This window comes from Festucalex cinctus, chromosome 6, assembly GCF_051991245.1.
Source record: "Festucalex cinctus isolate MCC-2025b chromosome 6, RoL_Fcin_1.0, whole genome shotgun sequence".
Classification (NCBI taxonomy): domain Eukaryota; kingdom Metazoa; phylum Chordata; class Actinopteri; order Syngnathiformes; family Syngnathidae; genus Festucalex; species Festucalex cinctus.
The window spans coordinates 3,760,938-3,782,164 of NC_135416.1; the positions used below are offsets into that span (position 1 = coordinate 3,760,938).

The following is a 21,227-nucleotide window of genomic DNA, read 5'->3' on the forward strand; positions in this document are numbered from 1 at the left end:
TCAAAGATATAAAATGAAATAACATCAAAAATGTAGATTTATTATTATAGAGTTAACAACTTATTTAAATTATTTATTAAAGTATTCATAATTGAAAATTTATTGTTTTGTCAAAAACGTTTTTAGTAGAAAAACAACTTACTTAGAAAAAAGTGTGATTTGTTCTTTTTCAAAGGAAGAAAACAATTTTTGAAAAAAATACAACTTTTTTTTTAATAGAGAAAAAAAAAATATATATATATATATATATATATATATATATATATATATATATATATATATATATATATATATATATATATATATATATATATATATATATATATAGGCAGAAGAGAGTAGGGTTGTATGTTTATAAATTGGTTATAGAAATGTCTTGAACCAAAGATTTTTTTTGCCAAACCTGTACTTTAGCTTGAAGGTGAGATTTATGTTTTCTGTGATGGATGATTGACACATGGTGAATGCATTTCCCAGAGGAGAATGCGGTGGTGTGGTACACTCTGTTACCCGGTCCTGGATACGAGCTCTTCAGCATCAACCCGTACACCGGCCTGATCACCACATCGGCCTTCCTCGACCGAGAGCGGCAGCCACACTTCACCCTGCGAGGTAGGAACCCCCCCAATTACATTTAGTTCACCAATGCAGCAACAAACTGATATCATGGTGAACCTTCGGACCCGATCATGAAATGTAGTAACAGCAAAAGTCTGTTCAGTTTGCGTGGTCCTTATGCTGTACTCCTGTCCTCAGTCCAGGCCCGTGACAGCGGCCCGCAGCCCCTTTCCGGCATCGCCACGGTGTTGTGTTCGGTGCTGGACGACAACGACAACCCGCCGGGCTTCTCGCAGTCATCCTTCCAGATCAGCCTTCCGGAAAACCTGCCGCCCGGCATCGTGCACACAGCCCGAGCATCCGACCCGGATGTCGGCGAGAACGGCACTATTCGTTACTCCATCGTAGGTGAGGAAAGTTGGCAGATTTTGAGTGAATGTTGCCAAGATGGGGATTTCAAGTTTAATGTTACTTTTCATCATTTTACTATTTAAAATTTATTTAAATTCATTAAAAACAGTGTATCCTTTTGAGATTTTTTTATTTAATATATTTTTTTAAGTTATATAAAAGTCGTATTTGCTTTACAATAAAGTTGTATTTTTTCAAATTAATTGTATTTTTTTTCCAATAAGAAGTCCATTTTTTTTTATTGTATTCATTTTTTTTTTCAATAGGAAATCATATATCATCTCTCGACACATTTTTTTCTGTTTTTATTCATTATATTTTCTCACTGAAAAGTCGCATTTCATCTCGAGACAATTGTTTTCTTGATTTAAAAAAAAAAAAAAAAGTTTTCTTTTTATACACTAAAAAAGTTGAATAAATGTGTATTCTTGGATGTATAGTTTTATTTTTCCAATGAAGATGTTTTTATGGCTATTATTTTCTCAATAAAAAGCCACATTTCCCTTCTAAACAATTATTTTATCTATAAATAGTTTTTTAAAATTTCACTTAGTTGTATAAAGTCCTAATCTGTATTTTTCCATTCAATATTTTGCAATCGATCGTATTAATTTATTTTCAATAAAAAGCTTTACTTCATCTTAAATGTGTTCTTGGTTTTCTTTTTAATAAATTGATTAAATTAATTTTTGAAATTGAAAAATAGATTTTTAATAAAATGTTGATATTTTTCTTTTAATAAAATTGTTTGTTTTTTTTTCTCCATAATCTTATTTCCACACTCTATGTAACTTGTGCGACTGTCTTCAGGCGAGGACTACGGCGTCTTCGCTATCGACAGCCACTCAGGGGCCATCAAGACCCTTCAGATCCTGGACCGCGAAAACCATCAGAACTACACGCTGACCATCCAAGCCCGTGACGGTGGCCCCGCCCCGCTCGGCTCCACCACGCAGCTACAACTTCTCCTCCTGGACCAGAACGACAACGCGCCGGCATTCACCCTGGACAGCTATCGCGCCTCAATCAGCGAAGGCCTTCCGGCTGGAGTGGCGGTCCTGAGCGTCACCGCCCTGGACCCCGACCACGGGTCAAACGGTGACGTGACGTACTCGCTAACGGGCGATGACAGCCAGGGCGCCTTCGACGTCGACGCCACCACCGGGACCATTTGGACGACCAAGACCTTGGACCGGGAGACCAAAGATCAGTTCTCCTTCAAAGTGCTAGCAACAGACGGCGGAACCCAAGGCCCATTGAGTTCACTAGTGTCCGTAATCGTCCTGGTGGATGACGTCAACGACAACGCACCTGTCTGCGAGAGCAACCCCGTCAACGCAATCGTCTCCGCCGAGATGCTTCCAAACAGAGTGGTCGCCACGGTGACGGCGAAAGACGCCGACCTGGGCCCCAACGGAACCCTTCATTTTTCTTTGCCCGATGGCAACGAGAACCTGTTCGACATCAACGGAGAGACGGGAGAAATCTCAATGAGGCGGCGGGCGAGGGCCGGGTTCTCCGGCAGGAAGTTGCGGGTGGCGGTCTCGGATCGCGGAAATCCCGCGCTGACGTCGAGCTGCCTGGTGTTTGTCCACCTCAAAGGACAAATCGAAGACTTTCAATTCACGCGCAAACTCTACAACGCCACCGTCATGGAAAACAGCAAGGCGGGTAAGTGGCACTGTTGTTTTCCGGGTTATTAGTTTTTTTTTTTTCCTTCAGGTGAACAGATTTTAGTCCAGATCCAGAATCAGAGAAAGATCTTTTTTTAGATTTGCTAGGCATGTCTGTCATGAGTAAACCACAAAAATTTCTTAAGAAACCAAGCACCTTCCAGGGGAAAAAAAGCAAAACATAAAATTAGATGGACCCACAAAAACATCTCAATAAGCCATATAACCACTTCTCACTAAACATCTTTTTTCTACACCTACCAACTCTAGGGGTACCAGGGCCCTGTTTTCGCATGATTACTACATAAATAGTGTTTTTCAGGCACTTGGATCGCGACGGTTGACGCCGGTGACCAAGCCAATGACCAATTGGAAAGGATCTCATATGCCATATTCCGCGAGGACGACGACGGCGTGTTTTCTATTGATTCCCACACAGGTAACGACACACAGAGGTAGTGGCAACTGTAGCCTTCTTCGTAACTACCGTTGATATGCCAAGTTCACGTTCTCTTCTAATCGGCCATTTTATTTTCCATGACGCCATCCACAAAGACAACTTTGCCAGAAAAATATTTGTGCCAACTTTCTTTGCCAAGCGCAAATTATCCGCTACATCTCTGAATTGTTTCCAGGCCCCACGATTGGGGATCGTGTTCCAGCATCCCATAACATCTTGATATGAGAGAATAATGAGATACTTGTGTTGTGTTTTCTTGATTTTACTACTTCCCAGAGGTGAGGGACTTATATCACATAACTCGCATAAAATCTAAGTTGTCAAGTTTATGACTTGCTTGCCTTAAATTGAGAAGAATAAGACTGGCAGCAAACAAGACTCGCAATTTAAATAAAATAGAAAATTATGACATTTAACTTCATCCAGCTCTATAAAACCCGCAAACATTGGTAAGCTACCTTAACCTCATTTTATCTCACCAAAAGCTAGTCAAACACAACAATTTGGTAGGCATGTCTATCATGATTACAAGTAAATCCACAAAACGGTTCATGAGACAAGATGCTTGAAAATGTATTGGAAATCTGCCATTTTGATTCCATGCAGTCATTTTGGCTTAGTAGCGACTTTCAAAATGTTTAAAATAATTCAGCCTCAAAATGACAATTTTGCTTAGCATCGTGGAATTTGGTCGACATGTATTTCATGAGGGAACCCACAAAAAAGTCTCAGTCAGCCATGACTGTAAAACTAATAAAAGTTACGTGATTATTTTAGTCATTGATACAAGAATTTCATAAAAATTCATAAAATTGAGTTAAAATTAAAACAATGTATTGTACAAAACAAGTGTGATATTGATTTGTGTTGAAGTCATTTTTTCTGCCACTAGATGGCATAATTGCATTTGTAAGACATTGGTGACAGCTCAGTGCATTTTTCTTTCATATTAAGTAACTTGTGAAATTCTGCACATTTTTAAAATTGTAAAATGCAACTTGACCCCAGTCTCCACAAATATGTGCGTTATGATTAAATTTAATACTGCTAAATTTTGACGTGGACATGTACAGTCCACATTCCAAGTAAGTGGTGGTCATTAATTGCACGTTTAAAAAATTTGTGGCATTAAAGGAACTTTAAATTAACTCAAAATTAATGCACTTATTTTGACACCCCTGTTTAAAGCAACTGTAAATTAAAAGGGCCAAAATGCCTTTTCTCATTTTAATACCATGTAACATGTAATATGTTGACTGACCTGTGTTGCATATGTGTCAGGTGAAATTCGGGTCGGGAAGGACAACACCTTGGACTTTGAGACGAGCCCCCGAGTGGAGCTGGTGGTCCTGGCAGAGGATGGGCGGCGGACGGCCCACTGCAAGGTGGTCGTCACCCTGCAGGATGCCAACGACAATGCCCCCGTCTTTCAACGGGGCGCCTACCGGACTGCCGTGTGGGAGGGCCTAGTGCGTAATACCTACGTCATGGAGGTAGGCATGTTTATACACACACGCGGCACGCTAAACAGGATACATATGCAAGAAAATGGATTGTGACCGCAGATACAAGTAACATACAAACTACCCAATTCTTTCATATCCGTTGGCAGGTTTTTGCCCATGACGCCGACAGCGGGGGAAACGGGCAAATCGAGTTCTCCATCATCTCCGGGAACCATAATGATGCATTCAACCTGGACTCAGTTACTGGGATCCTCGCCAACAACGCGATGCTGGACCGCGAGATCACGTCTTCGTACAAGTACACTAACACAACTCACAGGAGCGCATGATTGGTCCAAGACCAGAGTGTGAATCATGAATGAGAACTTGATTGGTCCTCAGGTGTAAATGTGAGGATGGATGGATGGATGGATGGATGGATGGATGGATGATTTCTTTTCTTTTTTTTTGTGACATTTCAGGTTGGTGGTGCAGGCGTCAGACAAAGGAAACCCTCCGCTCAACAGCACCGCCATCATCTGGCTCCAAGTAGTGGACATCAACGACAACAGTCCCGCCATCCCCCTCATGGAACCTGTGCTCGTATCCGAGAGTAAGACCACCACCCACTGACGGGACCTTAACTCATTCACTCGCAGCCATTTTCACTGAAGTAACCCCCTTCGCTCCTGGCTGTTTTACTGAATTTTGACTGATTTTGCAAGGCCCACAGAATATTGTGTTCTATTGCTATTAAAACATGGAACCTACCAAAAGAAAGTTTAGAGTCTCTTCTTTTATCAAGAAAAAAAAGTATGTTTGTATCTGTTTCCGTCTAGCAGAAATTAGCATTAGAATATATCTAAGTTTCATCATTATTCACAATCCTGTTGAAAACACTGGCAAAAAATAACTTGTTGCAACATGACCCTAGCTGATCTCTTATACTCTACTGCCACCTGCTGACCATTGCTTTAAGCGACCTCTTCAGATCAGAAGCTGCATCAAAGCCTTCTGTATGCTACAGCATAAAAAAAAAAAAAAAAAAAAAAAAAAAAACATAAAAAGCGTATAAATACGTTTTTGGGAGTGAAGGACAAATTAATTAAAAACATATTTATACGTTTTTGGGGTTGAATGAGTTAATACATTTAAAATAGAACGTATTTTTATGTTTTTGGGAGCAAATGAACTGTCGACTGTATTCCATAGATCTATCGGCGGGGTACGTGGTGACGCAAGTGACGGCAAACGACGTGGACCTCGGCCCCGCCATCACCTTCAGTTTTGCGGGAGACGCCGCCGTAGAAGACGCCTTCGCTGTCGACCGCCACACCGGCGTGGTCACGCTGACCCGAGCTTTGGATTTTGAGGAAGAGGCTGAACTCGCGTTGACCATCTGGGCATCGGATTCTCTTCACCGGACCTCGGGGGAGTTGAAAGTCCGGGTGCTGGACGTCAACGACAACAGCCCCGTCTTCAACCAGGTCTCGTACCAGGTTTGTTTGGAAAAAAGTCGAGGTGTGACCTTTATTTATTCAAAATGCGAATGGGAATTATTTCAGTGACTCTAAGAATGGAAGCATGAGGTACAGTGTTTAATTTTTCAGGTGGAACGACGCACAACTCTGCAATTATTTGGGGCACAGTGGCTTTAAGTATGTGTCATGTTCTGCTTGTTCCATTTTTCTTCAAGGTGGAGTTGTCAGAGTTGGCTCTTGCGGATACATTTGTCTTGAACGTGTCCGCCTCCGACAAGGACTCAGGACTGAATGGCAAAATCACCTACAGGCTACTCTCATCTCTCTTGCAAGGCTTTTCCGTCCAATCGCACACTGGTAAGAACGTTAACGAGCCTTTTTCATGGAAATGTCTTCCCTTTACCAGAATCACAATGCCAGTTGTGGAAAAAGAACCCAATACAAGTTCCAACAATGAAGTTATTTGTGCAATGGCCGCATCCAAGTCTCTTCTTTGTGTTTTTGGAATGTTGTCAAAGCACACACAGACCTGCAGAAAACGTCTTAAAATGCTGCGATACGTGTGCCACACCAGTAAGTCCTTTTTTTTAAAGAATTACCACCTATCATTTCCAACAATTTTTGTCCATGTAAATTCCCTGTAAGCAACTCTTTTTTTATTTTTTATTTTATTTTTATTTTTTATTTATTTATTTATTTATTTATTTATTTTTTTATTTTTTTATTTTCCCTCCCCCAAAGGTAATTTACGGGCTCGGGAACCTGAACATTAAATATGAGAATAATGCATTTGCCCGGCGTTATGTTAAGGAGTGCAAAAAGTGAAACTAATGCTGCCATCTGATACGTGACTTCCCTTGGTAAAAATGGCCTCTTTATGTTTGCAAAACAATAAATAGCCCAGTGAAAATGAATCAGGCCAACATGTCGACAATTCAGCAGAGCAAGGGCACTGAAGCCGGATAATAAATCTGTCGGTGGAGGGAATACGTTGCTGCCACTCGAGTGTGTTGTAATTGTGTACACGTGGTTTTGGTTAAAGTGAAGGTGGCACACGGGTAATGCTAACAAGACAAAGCATGTGTTAACAATTCATGTCTTATGGCACCATATTAGCCATCCTAACACTTCATATAAATAACATTTTAGTAGCAAATGATCATTTTTCACATTGCACTTTTCCACTGGAGGGTATACTTACCTGGTACTGTTTGTCATACAAGGTTCCAAGTGTGTCGAGCAGATACCACACAGAGTAGTCAAATCAAGGCAACTTTATTTATATAGCACCTTAACATGGACAGAAACAACTCAAAGTGCAAAAAAAGGACGATATAAACCACTGCTGTTTGAGCAGATCTGTTGTCGTATCATTGTAGCTTTTATGCAGCTAATATTAGCGTAGCATGTTGCTCTGATGATTGGATGCTGCCATGTTAACCCCTTTTCACACTGCACTCACTCAGTGTGGAAGGTTTCGCAGCTGCACAAAATGACGATGAGCCCCCGGTGGCCAGCGTGCCCTTATTTGGAAGTGATGACATCGCAGCCTACCAGGAAGTAAAGACGAAGATTTTTGCCGCTGCTTTAGACTAGAACGCACCTCTGCAAGATGTATCTTTATTAGTGCTGTCAAAAACAGTAATAAACACGAAAATATGCTAGCTTGCAATGCTAACCCTTTATTTGTGTCTTTCAGGATCCATTTTCACCAATAAGCCCATCAAGGCCACCGCCAACAGCAACCCCGTTCGTCTTCTTGTCGAGGCCCGAGACGGAGGAGATCCCGTCCTCTCCACCGTCACCACAGTCGACGTTCTAATTCTAGACTCCAATGACCACACACCGCTCTTTCACCAAGATGTCTACACCGTCACCGTCTCGGAGGACGCGCCCATCGCCACCACGCTGCTGACCATCTTTGCGTCTGACCAAGACTGGAGCCCCGAAAACACACATCTGGACTACGCCATCGTTGCCGGAAATGATGAGAGGCGTTTTTGCTTGGAAGTCAAAATGACACAGGTGGAAAATCGGGTGATAAACGTCGGCCAGTTGGTACTGTGCGGCCCGCTGGACCGCGAAACCGTGAAGGACTACGCGCTCACTGTGAGAGTATCCGATCGAGGGACCCCACGTCTCAGCAGCGCCGCCGACATCCTGGTGACCGTCTCAGACTGCAATGACAATGCGCCAGTTTTTGCGAGTACAGAGTTTCACGTTCAAGTCAGCGAAAACAGCCACGCGGGAACCAGCCTGGTGCAGGTCAATGCGACCGATCCTGATGCGGGAGTCAACGGTCGGCTACGCTACGACATCATCTCGGGGAACAGCCCAGGGCGCCTCAAGCTGGACCCTGAGTCTGGACTTTTGGTGGTCAACACCTCGCTAGACTACGAGGAAGACTCCGAATACGCGCTCACCATCCGGGTGTCTGATGGCGGCGATTCTACGGAAGATCGGAAGGTCACGTTCGCCGTGGTTTTTATCACAGTGTTGGATGAGAACGACAACAGTCCCTTCTTCCTGTTCCCGACGTTGAATTGCTCCGTGCTGGAAAACCTCCCGGCGTTTTCCCACGTTTGCTCCATCCGGAGTGTCGACAAAGACGTCGGCGCCTATGGACAACTTACCTACTCCGTCCTGTCCTCCTGTTTTGAAGATTTTGATGGGGTGGCAAGGAAGGAGTCCGCCTTGGCTGTGGACTCCCGTACTGGTGATGTTCACACCCGGCAGACGTTGGACTATGAACGTCAGGGCGAGTACTGCTTGGTGGTAGAAGCACGGGACAAAGGTGACAAGGCGGCAACGGTCAACGTGTACGTTTCTGTCAAAGGAGTGGACGAGTTTAGTCCCCTCTTCACCCAGAAGCACTACCACTTCTTCTTGCCCCGAGATGCCAAGCCAGGGGACACGGTCGGCTTTGTGATGGCGCTGGACCAGGATGGAGGTGCGGATGGGGTTGTGGAATACTCTCTTCTGGACCCACCGCCGTTCTTCTCCATCAACAAAACCTCCGGAGCCATCAATGCGTCGGGACCCATGTTCCGCAGACGGGGCGGTGAGGACGTGCTAGAGTTGGCCGTGTCCGCCAGAAGTCCCCGTCCAGTGTCCAGGACATCTTCCTGTCAGGTTTACGTCAATGTCTCCAGCTCAGCCGAGGCAATCGTCGGGCTGCCGCTCGACGGGCACATGCTCACTCTGAGCGTCTCGCTTGCCGTTGTCCTGCTGATCCTCGTCCTCTTCGTCGGCCTGGTGCTCAGATCCAAACTCAAAGAGGCCGGTCACAAAAAGACGACCACCAACCTGAACCAACTGGACCGCGCCTTCTCTCTGCAGGATATGAAACCTGCTATCTTAATGCAAAACTGCGACGGGTCCAACCGCCAGACGCCGTCCAACTGGAGCGGTCGCGGATCGGCGGAAGGCGAGACGGCCGAGGACCAGGAGATCAAGTGGATCAACGAGTATCCTTGCTGTGAACGAGACGGGAAACGGACCTTGGAAAACCCAGACGGTGTGTGTTTGGTCTCGGGGATGGCCAGCACGGAAAGTCTGCACCACTTCAAAGAAGAAGGAGGCGGTGAGGGACTACTTGTACGGATTAGAGAAAGGAATTTAGAAGGGAAATCTGCAGATTCTCTGTCCTCCCTGGAGTGTCTGGATGGGGGCTACACATGGGACTACCTGCTGGACTGGGAGCCTTGCTTCCAGACCCTGGCGTCGGTCTTCACGGACATCGGGATGCTCCCGGACCAGGAGCTCCAAGCGAGCCCCGAGGACCCAGCGCACCCGCCTCCACTCATAACATCCGTGGCCCAGCCGGGGGTGCGGACCGTGTTGCCCCGCAAACCGTCGCGGGCACCCAACCTGGGGCGACGGCCCTCCTACCCCAGGTACGCCTACTCCCCCTTGGCCAGGAACACGGGGCTCACGCCGACGGCCATGACGCCATCATTCTCCCCTTCGCTGTCGTCACTCACCATCAGGACCCCCAGTGCCTCTCCGATCGTATCTGACGCCGGGGTGGGGGGTATCAGGCTAGACTCGGGGCCCCTCACCGCAAGCCTGCTCGAGGCAGAAATTCAAGTATGAGCAAGTGTTTAGCTTTAGTGTATTTTGAACTTGTAAAATACTAGCTTTGTAACATACAAGAAAGTCTGCTCTGTAACTAACACAAGTATGACTTCTTTTTTTTTGTTGTGTTTTTTGTTTTTGTTTTTTTTAGTTTTTGGGCTTTGGTGGTTCGTGCTCTACAAAGTGTCAAAGATTGATTAAAACAACAACAAAAAACTTACATACGACTGTGTAGATGTCAAACTCCCTTCAAGGCCACTTTCAAGGTCTAAATGAGATTTCTTTTTTTAATGAAATACTTTGTGCACAAGGTTGTTGTTTTTAGTAGTCCTTAAAAAGTGGAAGTTATATCAACCAACACGGTTTCTGGCTGGCTTGTTGCGACCCAGAAATTGATTTCTTCACAGAGACGCTAACCTAGCTTATAGAGAAGCAGGAGCAAAGAAGGGAGGTCGGCATCCAGATTTCTGGTGAGTATGATGTATTTTATTTAAAGTTTTTATATTGATAAATATGATTTTGAGTGTAGAGGGTAAAAGTTATTTGGAGTTGATGTATTTGAAGATAAATGGAATTGTGTTTCTTGCTTTTAGAAATAATGCTATTCATCCTCAAATGTGCAAAAATGCCACACAGTTAGCATTTTAGCATTAGCATTAAGTCCCCACTGAAATCCCAGGTATGAAACTCGCCACCTACCACTGGATTCAACTGATTAAAATTACTCTACAATACCTTTGACATACAACTGTACAAAATGTTTCTCTGCAATCTGTGCATGTTGTAGGATGTTACAAAATGGTGGAAGTTCATCCAGCGTGCGTCCCCCACCCCTATTTTACTGCTCAGGTTAAAAGCAAATGTCGGGACGTTGTAGCCGCTGAAATCGCTACCAGACGTCTCGGCAGAGACAATAAACACTTTGGCCCTGACCTTCCATGTAATCACCTGGAGGTGCGCCGTTATTTATTGACTCGCGTTCCGTGTGCGCCGTCGTTCTTTCTCTCCTATTTGTGATTCCAAACCGATGGAGGAGATCTCTCACCGTATCAGGTGATCTGGCCAAACAGGGAGAAAGAAAGAGGAGAAAACAAAAAAAAACAAAAAAAAAGCTTTTGGGGGCGGGAGGGTCCCAAAACACTCACTCAAAGCTGGCCCTAAAAGTGGATCGCTATCACGCACTCAGTCGGCAACGTTTAGGAAAATAAAGTGCTTGGATGAGCTTAGATCAGTTGGAGAGTGTTTGTGCTTTAATATTGATGATGTATTCTGTTAGTGCTTTAATGTTGATGATACATATTTGAGTATTTTATTGTTGAATACGTACATACGCAAATAGGTACATAGTATTGCTGGAAAATGATGAAATGAAAGTGCTTTAATGTGCAGTGACCAATTAGAATAATAACGTCACTGTTCAATACGTAGTGTAGGTGCTTTATTGTTGCTAATATATGATGGAAAACAACAGTGCCAGCTGACATCTTCACTCGTTTTTCAAGGCAAACCGAATATTGTACAATACCATACGAAAGATTGGATTCCATTCTTTCATTCTGGAAAAAAAAGTACGTTACTTTCTCCCTTATTCCGTTCTTTAGTAATGACCATTGAAAATAAGTAATTTGAGTGACATAAGTGAAAATAGAAAGAGATAAGGAGAAAACAAACATACTTTTTCTGCATTTTCAGAGATGTAATGCTGCCATCTGCTGGCCATATTTAGTGGGTGTTGTGGATTTCACAACTCCATTGACTAGGCAGCGCCCTACAGGACGTTGCACTGCCCATTGATTTAAAAAATAAAATAAAATAAAAAAAGTAGTTGATGTCAATTACCGTTTATGGCGGCATTCATTAGGATTTTCGCATATGTCATTAAACGTTTTTGGCGGTCAAAAAGTTAATTTTAATGATAGCTAACATAGCAAGTCCCGTAATGTTGATCAAGAATAATGAAAAGAGTTTACTTGCTTTAATGTTGCTGATGAATGATGAAAATTATAATGAAATTGCTTTGTTGACAGTGTCGTAAAAAATTGTTGGTGCTTTAATGTTGTCGACAGTTGATGGAAAACTAGTATAATTGCTTTAATGATGATGAATAGTTAAAGTTTAAAAACAAACCACACACAACGATATAGTCTTTTAATGTTGATGACAAAAGACGAAAAACTTGGTTAGCAATGAAACGTTGAAAAAGGCCGCGCGCCAGTGAGAGTTTGCGCAATCCCGCTGACGGTCACGCAAACAAACAAACGGAAAGCACGCCTGACCTCCTTGGTGGAGGTAATTAATGGCAGAACTCCTTACCTCGCCTCTCATGAAAACCATGTGGAACGTCGGCCTCAGTGCTTCCCGCATGCTCCCGATGGAGAAGCTGGATTGTTATCATTCACTGTCATCATGAAATAACTTCAAGTGCTTTTAGAGCAGCTCGTGTTTCAACCTCATAACAACTATTGCGTTCCTGTACCAAAAACAGATTATGTTGGTTAGATTTTTTTTGTTTAGATTCGTTGAATATTCGACATTTGTATCCTTGAAGAAGCTTCGGAGACTAAATTGTGGTGTTTTATTTTTTCCAAAAACATAAATATTAAGTTTATGGTAGACAAAATTCTTTTCAACATTTGTGAAAGTTTGCTTTTTAGACCACTCCAAATGTAAGCGCATTTCCGTATCCTGCTCAGGGATGAATGTTTGCAATGCTAGTGAATGTTGATTTCACGTCAGGGTTCAATACAAGGTTGCAACGTTTCCTAAATGTTTCTTAATTCTCTTACAAATAATTAAGACCAGTTTAGAGAACCGTTAAGACTGTTTGTTTAGAGGACGTTTAGGAAACGCTGCGAGCTTGAATTGAACCCTGGCGTGAAAAACAACATTCGTCTGAAAATGTTCACCACCTTGGTGGGGTACGAGCTTCTAGATTTGAAAATTCTAAAATATCTTCAGTGTAATAAAAATGTGTATGTTAGGGTCAGCAAAGATTTTAAAGCTGATGTTTTGGTACTGTATTTACAAAAACATTCTCGTTACGTCTATAGAGGAAAACATCATTGGTATTTACACAAATCTGTTATGTTCTGGAGTTGGAATCCCAAAGCGCAGACACAAATAAGATTTTAACTATTTATTCGCATAACTTGACTAGACGAGAAACAACGAGAGTTGCACAGAGGAACGGTGGTAATAATCCGACAAAGCACACCCTTCTCAGACAGGCTTATATAGACAGTGAATGGATCTGATTGGCTGCGGCCAAACGTGGGAAACCCTGATAGGTCGCTGAAACAGGACTGACATGGATTCATCTGATTCGCTGCTGACGACCACGCGGGTAAAACGGGATTGGCTTCTGACCATGTAAAGAGATGAAAGATTCTTGACATCACATAGTTACATGCCGATTGCATCAGTTCAAATCAAGTCAAATAAAACCAAACATCAGACAAAAAACACAGTTGTGGCAAAATCGGAGAAAAACTCACTTTTGACAAATATTTTAAAGAAATATTTTGGAAGTGTGAGCATCCATATGCCAGCTTTTCAACAATAGGGAAGATTTATTTATTTCGTCCCCTCCGATTCTTCTCCCCCACAGTTTGAAGCCAGCGAGGATTATTGTAATATTTTGTTAGAAACTTTAGCTGTCGGAATAGAAACTGAGAACATGTTTTAGCGCCTCTTGGCCAAGGCTGCTGAAAGTGCGTGTGCTTGTTTGTGTGTGCGTGGGGTTAAGTTGGCAGTGGGCATGCGAGGGAGAGAGAGAGAGAGAGAGCGCGCGGGTCAAAGTTGGATACACGAAGCAGCCACATTGCCGCAAGCGTCACATTTGGGTTCAATCAAATCACTCATGTTGTGGGTTTTTTCTGCTGCTGCTACATGATAGAAAACAGATGGCAGCAGAAATCTGGCAGCAGTGCAGATCGCTAACTTTTTGCTGCCTTTACTCGTCTTTTCATCTACATTTTAGCCTTAAATGGCAAAATATATTGTTAGATTAAAACTACTGTTGAAATATACTTGTGCATCATGCACATTTATTTGATGTAATTTATGTAAGTTTTGTACGAATTTTTACAAAACTAGAAATTAATTTCACATTTATCATATAGGTAAATTTATATGCACATATTTTACAAATGCCAAATATATGTTCAGTTAAAAAAGGTATCTTTTTACCATATGAACAAAATTTAATTATATGATATATTTCACTTTAACTCATTTGCTCCCAAAAACGTATAAATACGTTCTATTTTAAATATTACCATGCTCCCAAAGACGTATTTATACATAATTACACGTGTTAAAATAAAAAAAATTTAAAAAAAAGGATTAGGATAAGGAAGACTGAGATGTCAAATGATAAATTAATAATATAAGAAAAATAAAATATATTTTTTAAACTGTTTATATTTCCCCAAAAAAAATCATATTGCCAGTATACATATTAATGTGTTGACTTGTAATTATTTTGTTTTGAAAAGTAAAGTAAAAGTAAAAAAAACAAAATAGAAGGAAGCAGAAAACGAGATGCCGATTTAAATGTAAACAAATGTGTATGTCCTACTGTATTTTTATTGTTATGTAGATTCTGAAATAAACATGAATTTCTAGCTCCGCCCTCCTAACCCTGACAAGTGACCAGCCTGTAACGTGAGGCCTCGAGTGACTCACTTTAAAAGTTTGTCTGTGACGACCAAGTCAGATGACCTCTGAACCCCTTGTGGAAAGCAGCAGGGTTGTTTCGGGGGCTGGACACAGGAGGGTCGTTGACCCCTCTGACCCCCACCTGCTCACCCACTCTCAAAATCCTTCAGTGATGGATGTGGTCTACAAGAACCCCCCCCCTACCCACTTTTAAACCAGCACAGAAGACGGATGCCTCTCACAAACTCGGGTTTGACGTTCATTTCAGCCTTTTGACGACATGTCAGCAACTCCAAAAGTGATGTGCGCCAAACAACTTTAGGGTCAAGTTGTTCCAACCCCCCAACCCTCCCTCAGACCCCCTCCTGTGCGTCCCTGACTCGAAACCAACCTGGTCTAAAAATAGCTTGGCCATGTTGCGAGGATAACAGCGGACCCCTGAAGTTCTCTTTTTGGACAGGCAAATGAGGCGGTATTAAAACAGGACCCAATTAGGACCACATGTTGAGCTCCATTTGAAGTGACGCACAAAAGTTTGAATTTGAGAGATGTTAATGACCAGCTGTGCACCCCAAATACAAAAAAAACAAATACATCATCGCCAAGATTTACGCATTTTTCAACTTTCAAACCACATCGAAATCTAAATTGGGTTTAGTGTACAAAACATACGTAAATAATGAAAATATTTTTCTTTCTTTGTGGCGTAATTTTGCGATCAGAGGCTTCATTTGAGGAGCAACTTTCTCTTAACAAGCAAATTCCAAAACATGCACATCATACCACTAACAAATCAGAACATTTTGATTCTTGGGGTCCAACCAAGCACTTAGCGTCAAATCCCCACAAACGTCGCACATAAGACCGATGAGCTGTAGTGACGTTTTTTGTTTTTTTGTTTTTTTCTCCCCCCACACAGAAGAAGTTGGAGCGTGAGAAGAAGCAGAAGTGCGGAGTCCGGATTGGGTTACCTTCCACCCCTGGCGGGGCGCACCCACCCCCAGCCAGGTGCACTGAGGTGCACCGCAATCCTCCTAATGATGGAAAATGAACGCTCCATTGAGCGGACAGACGGATGACCTGACGACTTGGCTCATTTGGCGGCAATGAAGCAAACACGTCAAGCCCGTTTTGTTTTGACTTCCACAATGAAGGCTGGGGGGGGTAAAAAAGGAGATTGGGACAAAAATAAGACCTGTGCTAAAATTAGCTTTCAGTGTCACTATGTTTACGCAACATTCGACACACAAGGCAACTTTATTTATAGTGTGTTTCGTACACAACATTTAAAAGCAGTTAACAAAAAAAAAAAAAAAAAAAAGACATTAAAAAGTAAAGTAAATAAATAAATAAAAAGTAGCTTACTACAATAACTAAAAGAACGGACATTGCAAGAACAAGATTTTAGAAAGCCTGATTTTACAAATGATTTGGAAGATCTTAGGTTTGGAAGAAAAAAAAGCAAACGTTTTTAAACACACAAATAATACAAACATATTTAAAGACAATTTATTGAGGGAGAAAGACTAACAATATTTTGTTCTGTCTTTCATCAATAACTGCTTAAAACATCAAAGCGTATGTAGTATGAATGAAAAAAAAATGGTTTGTTGTGATTGTATTGTATTTCTGTTCATATTTGATGTGATGTTTGTTTTGTTGTGTTTCTGTAAAGCGCTTTGTGACAGCGAAGGTTGTTTGAAATCGCTATATAAGATGACTTGACTTATCCATTACGCATCCTGTGTTTACAGTACGATCGCGTTTTTTTCCCAAACTAATAAACGTATCGTCTCATTATATACATCAATAATCATGTCTAAAGACGTACATTTCAAAATAAACATAGTGCCGTCGCTTTCTGTGGCGTTTTAAAATAGGATTACAGAAGATGACATGAAATAATTCTGAACAAAAATTAAGGCGGGCGAACGACTTCCGGGTTTTTCTTCTTCTGCTATCAAATGTTGCGCGTCACAGTGTAAGCTGCGTTTTGCCATCTGGTGGTCAAGAATATAATTGCAGCCACAACGGACGACAAAATTGTTATTAAATGTAAAGGGCGGAATAGCTTTATTTGTGTAGAAATAAAGTCCGATTTTTGTAAGCAGACTCGTATTTAAATCCGACCGTCGACGCCCCCTCTGCGGACTCCTCCCAGAGTTTTGACTGAAGAAAAGTCTCGGAGGAGGTCACACTGCCAGTCTTCCACCCACGCTCACGCTCACGATGACGCCGGCTGCTGTGGCTTTGGCCGCGGCGTGGGCCCTGCTGCCGCTGCTCCTGCTGACGTCGCGGGCTCGGGCGTCCGGGGGCCCGTACGACTCGGGGCCCCCGCGGGAGGAGGAAGAGGAGGAGCGCCCGTACAAGCGCAGCCAGTGCAAGGCCATCCCGGCGTCGCTGCAGCTGTGCCGGGACATGGAGTACAGCGACATGCGCCTGCCCAACCTGCTGGGCCACGAGAGCATGAGCGAGGCGGTGCAGCAGGCGTCCTCGTGGATCCCGCTGGTGCACAAGCGCTGCCACCCGGACACCCGCAAGTTCCTCTGCTCGCTCTTCGCGCCCGTCTGCCTGCCGGATCTCGACGAGGCCGTCCGGCCGTGCCGCTCGCTGTGCGAGGGCGTGGAGCGCGGCTGCGCGCCCGTCATGGCCGCCTTCGGCTTCCCGTGGCCCCCCATGCTCGACTGCCGCGCCTTCCCCGCCGATGACGGCGACCAGCTGTGCATCCCGCCGTCCGACCTCCGCAACGCAGTGCCCGACGCCGCCGCGGAAGGTGCGAGGCCGTTCATTAATTAATTAAAAGGCCTTTTCAACGCATCTTGTGCTTTGAGGGGAAATCATTTTTCACGGAGAATTTAAGAAAATTATGGTGTTTTTTTTAAACTGTTAAATAGTTAAGATAAAAGTCGAATCTGATCAATTTAAGTTTTTTTTAGATTTTTTTTTCTTCTGAAAAATAAACCAAGGGGAAAATGTTTTCTCTTTTTGTTTTTTAATCAAAAGTTGATCTCTGAAATTACATTTTCCATATTTTTTTATTTAAGAATCTTTTTCTTGAAAAGGAAGATATTTGTATTTTTCTACACTACAGTTATTCTGTTCCAATGCATTTTTTTTTTTTAGTTAACCAAAAAAATTTGAAAAGTGTGGATAACCAATATTGTTTTTTTGTTTGTTTTTTTTAAATAGGAAAAAGTAGGATGTTCTGTTATTTTTTTGAAGTAATAGTCTGACTTAATAAAAAATAAAATTATTTTCTCTTTTTTACAAGAAGAATCGTCTTGGAAGCAAATAAGTAGTTTTTGGTGGAAAATTATTATTATTTATTAAAATGTAATATGAAAGAAATGTTATTTTCCTCAACTAACCTTTTTTTTATTCTTGAAAGGTAAAAACTCTTGGGGTGGGTATATTTCCTAAATTGACTTAAAAAAAAAAAGTTGAATTTTGAACTCATTAATTGCCATTGACGGATATATACGTCAATGATCTATTTCGACTGAGCTGGCAGTGAATGGCTTAAGAAAAAAAATAAAAATTAATCAGGATGGTTTTTTTTGCGATGTTTTGTCATGTTTTCTTCTTTGGACATAAGCCAACTTGCAAATGACTCAAGAGTGCCTCTACTGGTTGTACTGGAGCAGTGCACGACAATCTAACCATCACGTACCTCAAGTAAAAAAAATTTTTGTGTGTCTTTCAGTGCCACAAGTGTGCGACGCCTGCAAGGAAACGGATGAAAATGACAACGAAATAGTGGACAACTTGTGCAAAAACGATTTTGGTGAGCAGCAGCTTCGACTTTTGTTTCATTTGACGTTGAATACGTTTGGATCGTAACCACGTTGTTGCTTTCCTCGTCGTCGAGCTCTGAAAATCAAAGTGAAGGAGATCGTCTACGCGGACGGCGACATGCGGATCGTGCCGGAGAGCAAGAGCAAGACGGTCTACAAGCTGCGCGGCGTGAGCGAGCGCGACCTGCGCAAGGCGGCGCTGTGGCTCAAAGACGGCCTGCGCTGCGTCTGCGACGAGATGGACGACATCAACGCCGCCTACCTGGCGGTGGGCCGCAAGATGGACGACGGGCGCCTGCTGCTCACCTCGCTCAAGCGCTGGCACAGGGGCCGCCGCGACTTCAAGAGGATTTCGCGCAGCATACGCAAGCTGCAGTGCTAAAAAAAAAAAAAAAAAACACCAAAATAAAAAAATACATAAATAAATATTCCACCCCCACCCAAAAAAAAACAACAAAAAAAACGACACAAGACTGTTTTAATCGCCCCGCCCATTTCGATTAGCCTGATTTTAAAATCATTAAGCACCATCTTAGATTTTTAGTTTAAAAAAAAAAAATGTATGAAAAAAAAAAAAAGAACACATGCAAACGTTTATCCTTTTAAATTGTTAAAACAGATTATGATATAAGTAACAAGTAGTGTCATGTTCGTGTGAAATTGTAAACAGTGAAACTCATTTTGAAAAATGTTAACTCGACCAGCTCGGAATTTTCAGAAGTTGTACAACAATTTTGCGTAAACATCAAAAATTTGAGTGTTAAATTTCAAGATGGCCTTTCGACTTGTATTGTTTTCCAATTGAAAAAAAAAAAAAAGTTCATCCATTTGAATTTTTAAAATAGATGATCGTGTTAGTGCCAAAAGATATCAGTTAAGTTTGTCAATTTTTATTTATTTTTTTTAATAATTTGGCTAGCTCAAATTGGATTTTTCAGAAGAAAAAAATTGCACAAAAATTCGAACATCATAAATTATTTTATTTTGGGTTTTTTTTTTAAATGTGGCTAGCCCAAACAATTCGGAATTTCCATAACCCATACATTTTTTTTTTCAAACAGAAACTTGAACTTAAAATATTTTAAGTCGTCTCCAATTTTACATGTTGTTACTATTCTTCTAATTCTTCAAATTTCCAACTTATCAAGCTAAATTTGTGTTTGACAAACTGACTTTGAAATAAAATTTCAAAATTGTTCAGACTAATATCTTGTTTGATTTTTTTTTTTTTTTTTTACTAAATGGTATATCTTCTGACCTTGAAATTTTGGATCGAATTTCATCAAATTCTTGATTTTTGAACTAGTTTTTTTTTTTTTTTTTTTTTGTTACATTTTCTGACAATGATTTCCTTTTCGTTTTTTTTTTGTTGTTTTTTTATTTGTGTGCTATATTCTTGCTGAATTTCCTTGAAATTTGAACTTAAATTTTCGACTTTCCAGCTCAAATGTCTTATTGGCATAATTTCAAATTGTTGGTCTGTTGAATTGTTTGAGTTTCAAGGTTCAATTGCCAGCTTAATTTTGTATGACTGTTGAATTTCTGGAAGGCCTGAATAGAATAAAGTCATAAATAAAACTTTTGTTTCATAAAATGAATCACTGAAATTGTTGTTGGAAAAAATGCAAATGATAATCCGAACATTTTCTCAAGCCAAACATGAGATATGGCTATGTTATCGTTTTTTTTGTTTTTTGTTTGTTTGTTTTTTTTAATAGTATTTTTGATACTTGAGCACTAACAGATACAAAACGACCATTTTCATTTTCTGCCTTCATTTTTTTATATTTGGTCTCCTAGTTTTGAAGTGTTTTGTTGTAGACATTATAAATGTTGATTTTGCTAATAATCTCTTTGTTGTGCAATATTTGTTTTTGATGTTTTGTTTTATAAATATCAAAATGTGATCATTTGATCTTGTATCCACTTTTTGGAAAAAAAATAAATGGCATTCACAGTAGCTGTTTTATTTCTACGATTTAATCTAATATGATAAATACAATTAATCAATAAAACATTCATTTTATGTTGAAAGAAATATAAATGGAACATACAAAACGGCTTATTCTTATTTTTTGTCATATATATATATATATATATATATATAAAATTTTGTAATTAAAAGAAATAGCCATGTATAGTAAGGCATTTAAAAAAAAAAAAAAGATGACCATGCAGGCATTTAGGCAGGCATTTAATTGTTAAAAAAAAAAAAAAAAAGTATACTAAGGCTTTTATTATTTAAAAAAATGCTGTAAATAAATGACCATTATAGTAATTGGTTTTAATATTTCTTTTAAAAAGTTACCATGTATTTTAAGATATTTATTTATGTATTTTTTATTTTTTAAAATAGCCATGTATAGTCAGGCATAAAAAAAAAAAAAAAAAAAAAAAAAAAAAAAAGATGACCATGGGGTGATCATGACCCATGACCCATGACCATCAGGCATTTATTTGTTTAAAAAAAATAAAAAATTAACAAGTATAGTAATAGTATAGTAAGGCTTTTTTTTTCTAAACAACCATGTATAGTAGTGTGTTTTCTTTTTTTTAACGACCATGTATAGTAAGACTTTTTTAAACGACCATGTAAAAAAAAAAAAAAAAAAAGATGACCATGTATTGTCAGGCATTTATTTGTTTAAAAAAAAAAAAAAATTAACAAG

General features: G+C 40.9%; 2 protein-coding genes across 2 annotated transcripts in view; both read left to right on the forward strand.

The window, feature by feature from the left end:
- The window catches only part of dchs2 (dachsous cadherin-related 2), a 32,753-nt gene extending 16,949 nt beyond the window's left edge, over nt 1-15,804 (forward strand). Inside the window, exons 13-24 of the mRNA XM_077525120.1 lie at nt 478-612; nt 757-966; nt 1,780-2,640; nt 2,965-3,081; nt 4,384-4,595; nt 4,715-4,866; nt 5,030-5,160; nt 5,760-6,046; nt 6,244-6,385; nt 7,728-10,371; nt 10,495-10,575; nt 15,684-15,804. Coding sequence (XP_077381246.1) covers nt 478-612; nt 757-966; nt 1,780-2,640; nt 2,965-3,081; nt 4,384-4,595; nt 4,715-4,866; nt 5,030-5,160; nt 5,760-6,046; nt 6,244-6,385; nt 7,728-10,123 — 4,643 coding nt within the window. The 3' untranslated portion in view covers nt 10,124-10,371; nt 10,495-10,575; nt 15,684-15,804. The remainder of the gene's footprint in view (nt 1-477; nt 613-756; nt 967-1,779; nt 2,641-2,964; nt 3,082-4,383; nt 4,596-4,714; nt 4,867-5,029; nt 5,161-5,759; nt 6,047-6,243; nt 6,386-7,727; nt 10,372-10,494; nt 10,576-15,683) is intronic.
- A 637-nt stretch (nt 15,805-16,441) lies between these two features.
- On the forward strand, nt 16,442-20,518 carry sfrp2 (secreted frizzled-related protein 2). Its single transcript, XM_077525535.1, has 3 exons — nt 16,442-17,537; nt 18,468-18,548; nt 18,633-20,518. Exons 1-3 carry the CDS (start codon nt 16,994-16,996, stop codon nt 18,938-18,940), a joined length of 933 nt encoding a protein of 310 aa, XP_077381661.1. The 5' UTR covers nt 16,442-16,993; the 3' UTR covers nt 18,941-20,518.
- The last annotated feature ends 709 nt before the right edge of the window (nt 20,519-21,227 follow it).

Excerpts from the sequence above, each read along its gene's own strand:
- sfrp2 (XM_077525535.1), top strand. The coding sequence starts at position 16,994 with ATGACGCCGGCTGCTGTGGCTTTGGCCGCGGCGTGGGCCCTGCTGCCG. Across the intron at positions 17,538-18,467 it reads GCCCGACGCCGCCGCGGAAG|TGCCACAAGTGTGCGACGCC; the intron begins GTGCGAGGCCGT and ends TGTGTCTTTCAG. Across the intron at positions 18,549-18,632 it reads CTTGTGCAAAAACGATTTTG|CTCTGAAAATCAAAGTGAAG; the intron begins GTGAGCAGCAGC and ends CTCGTCGTCGAG.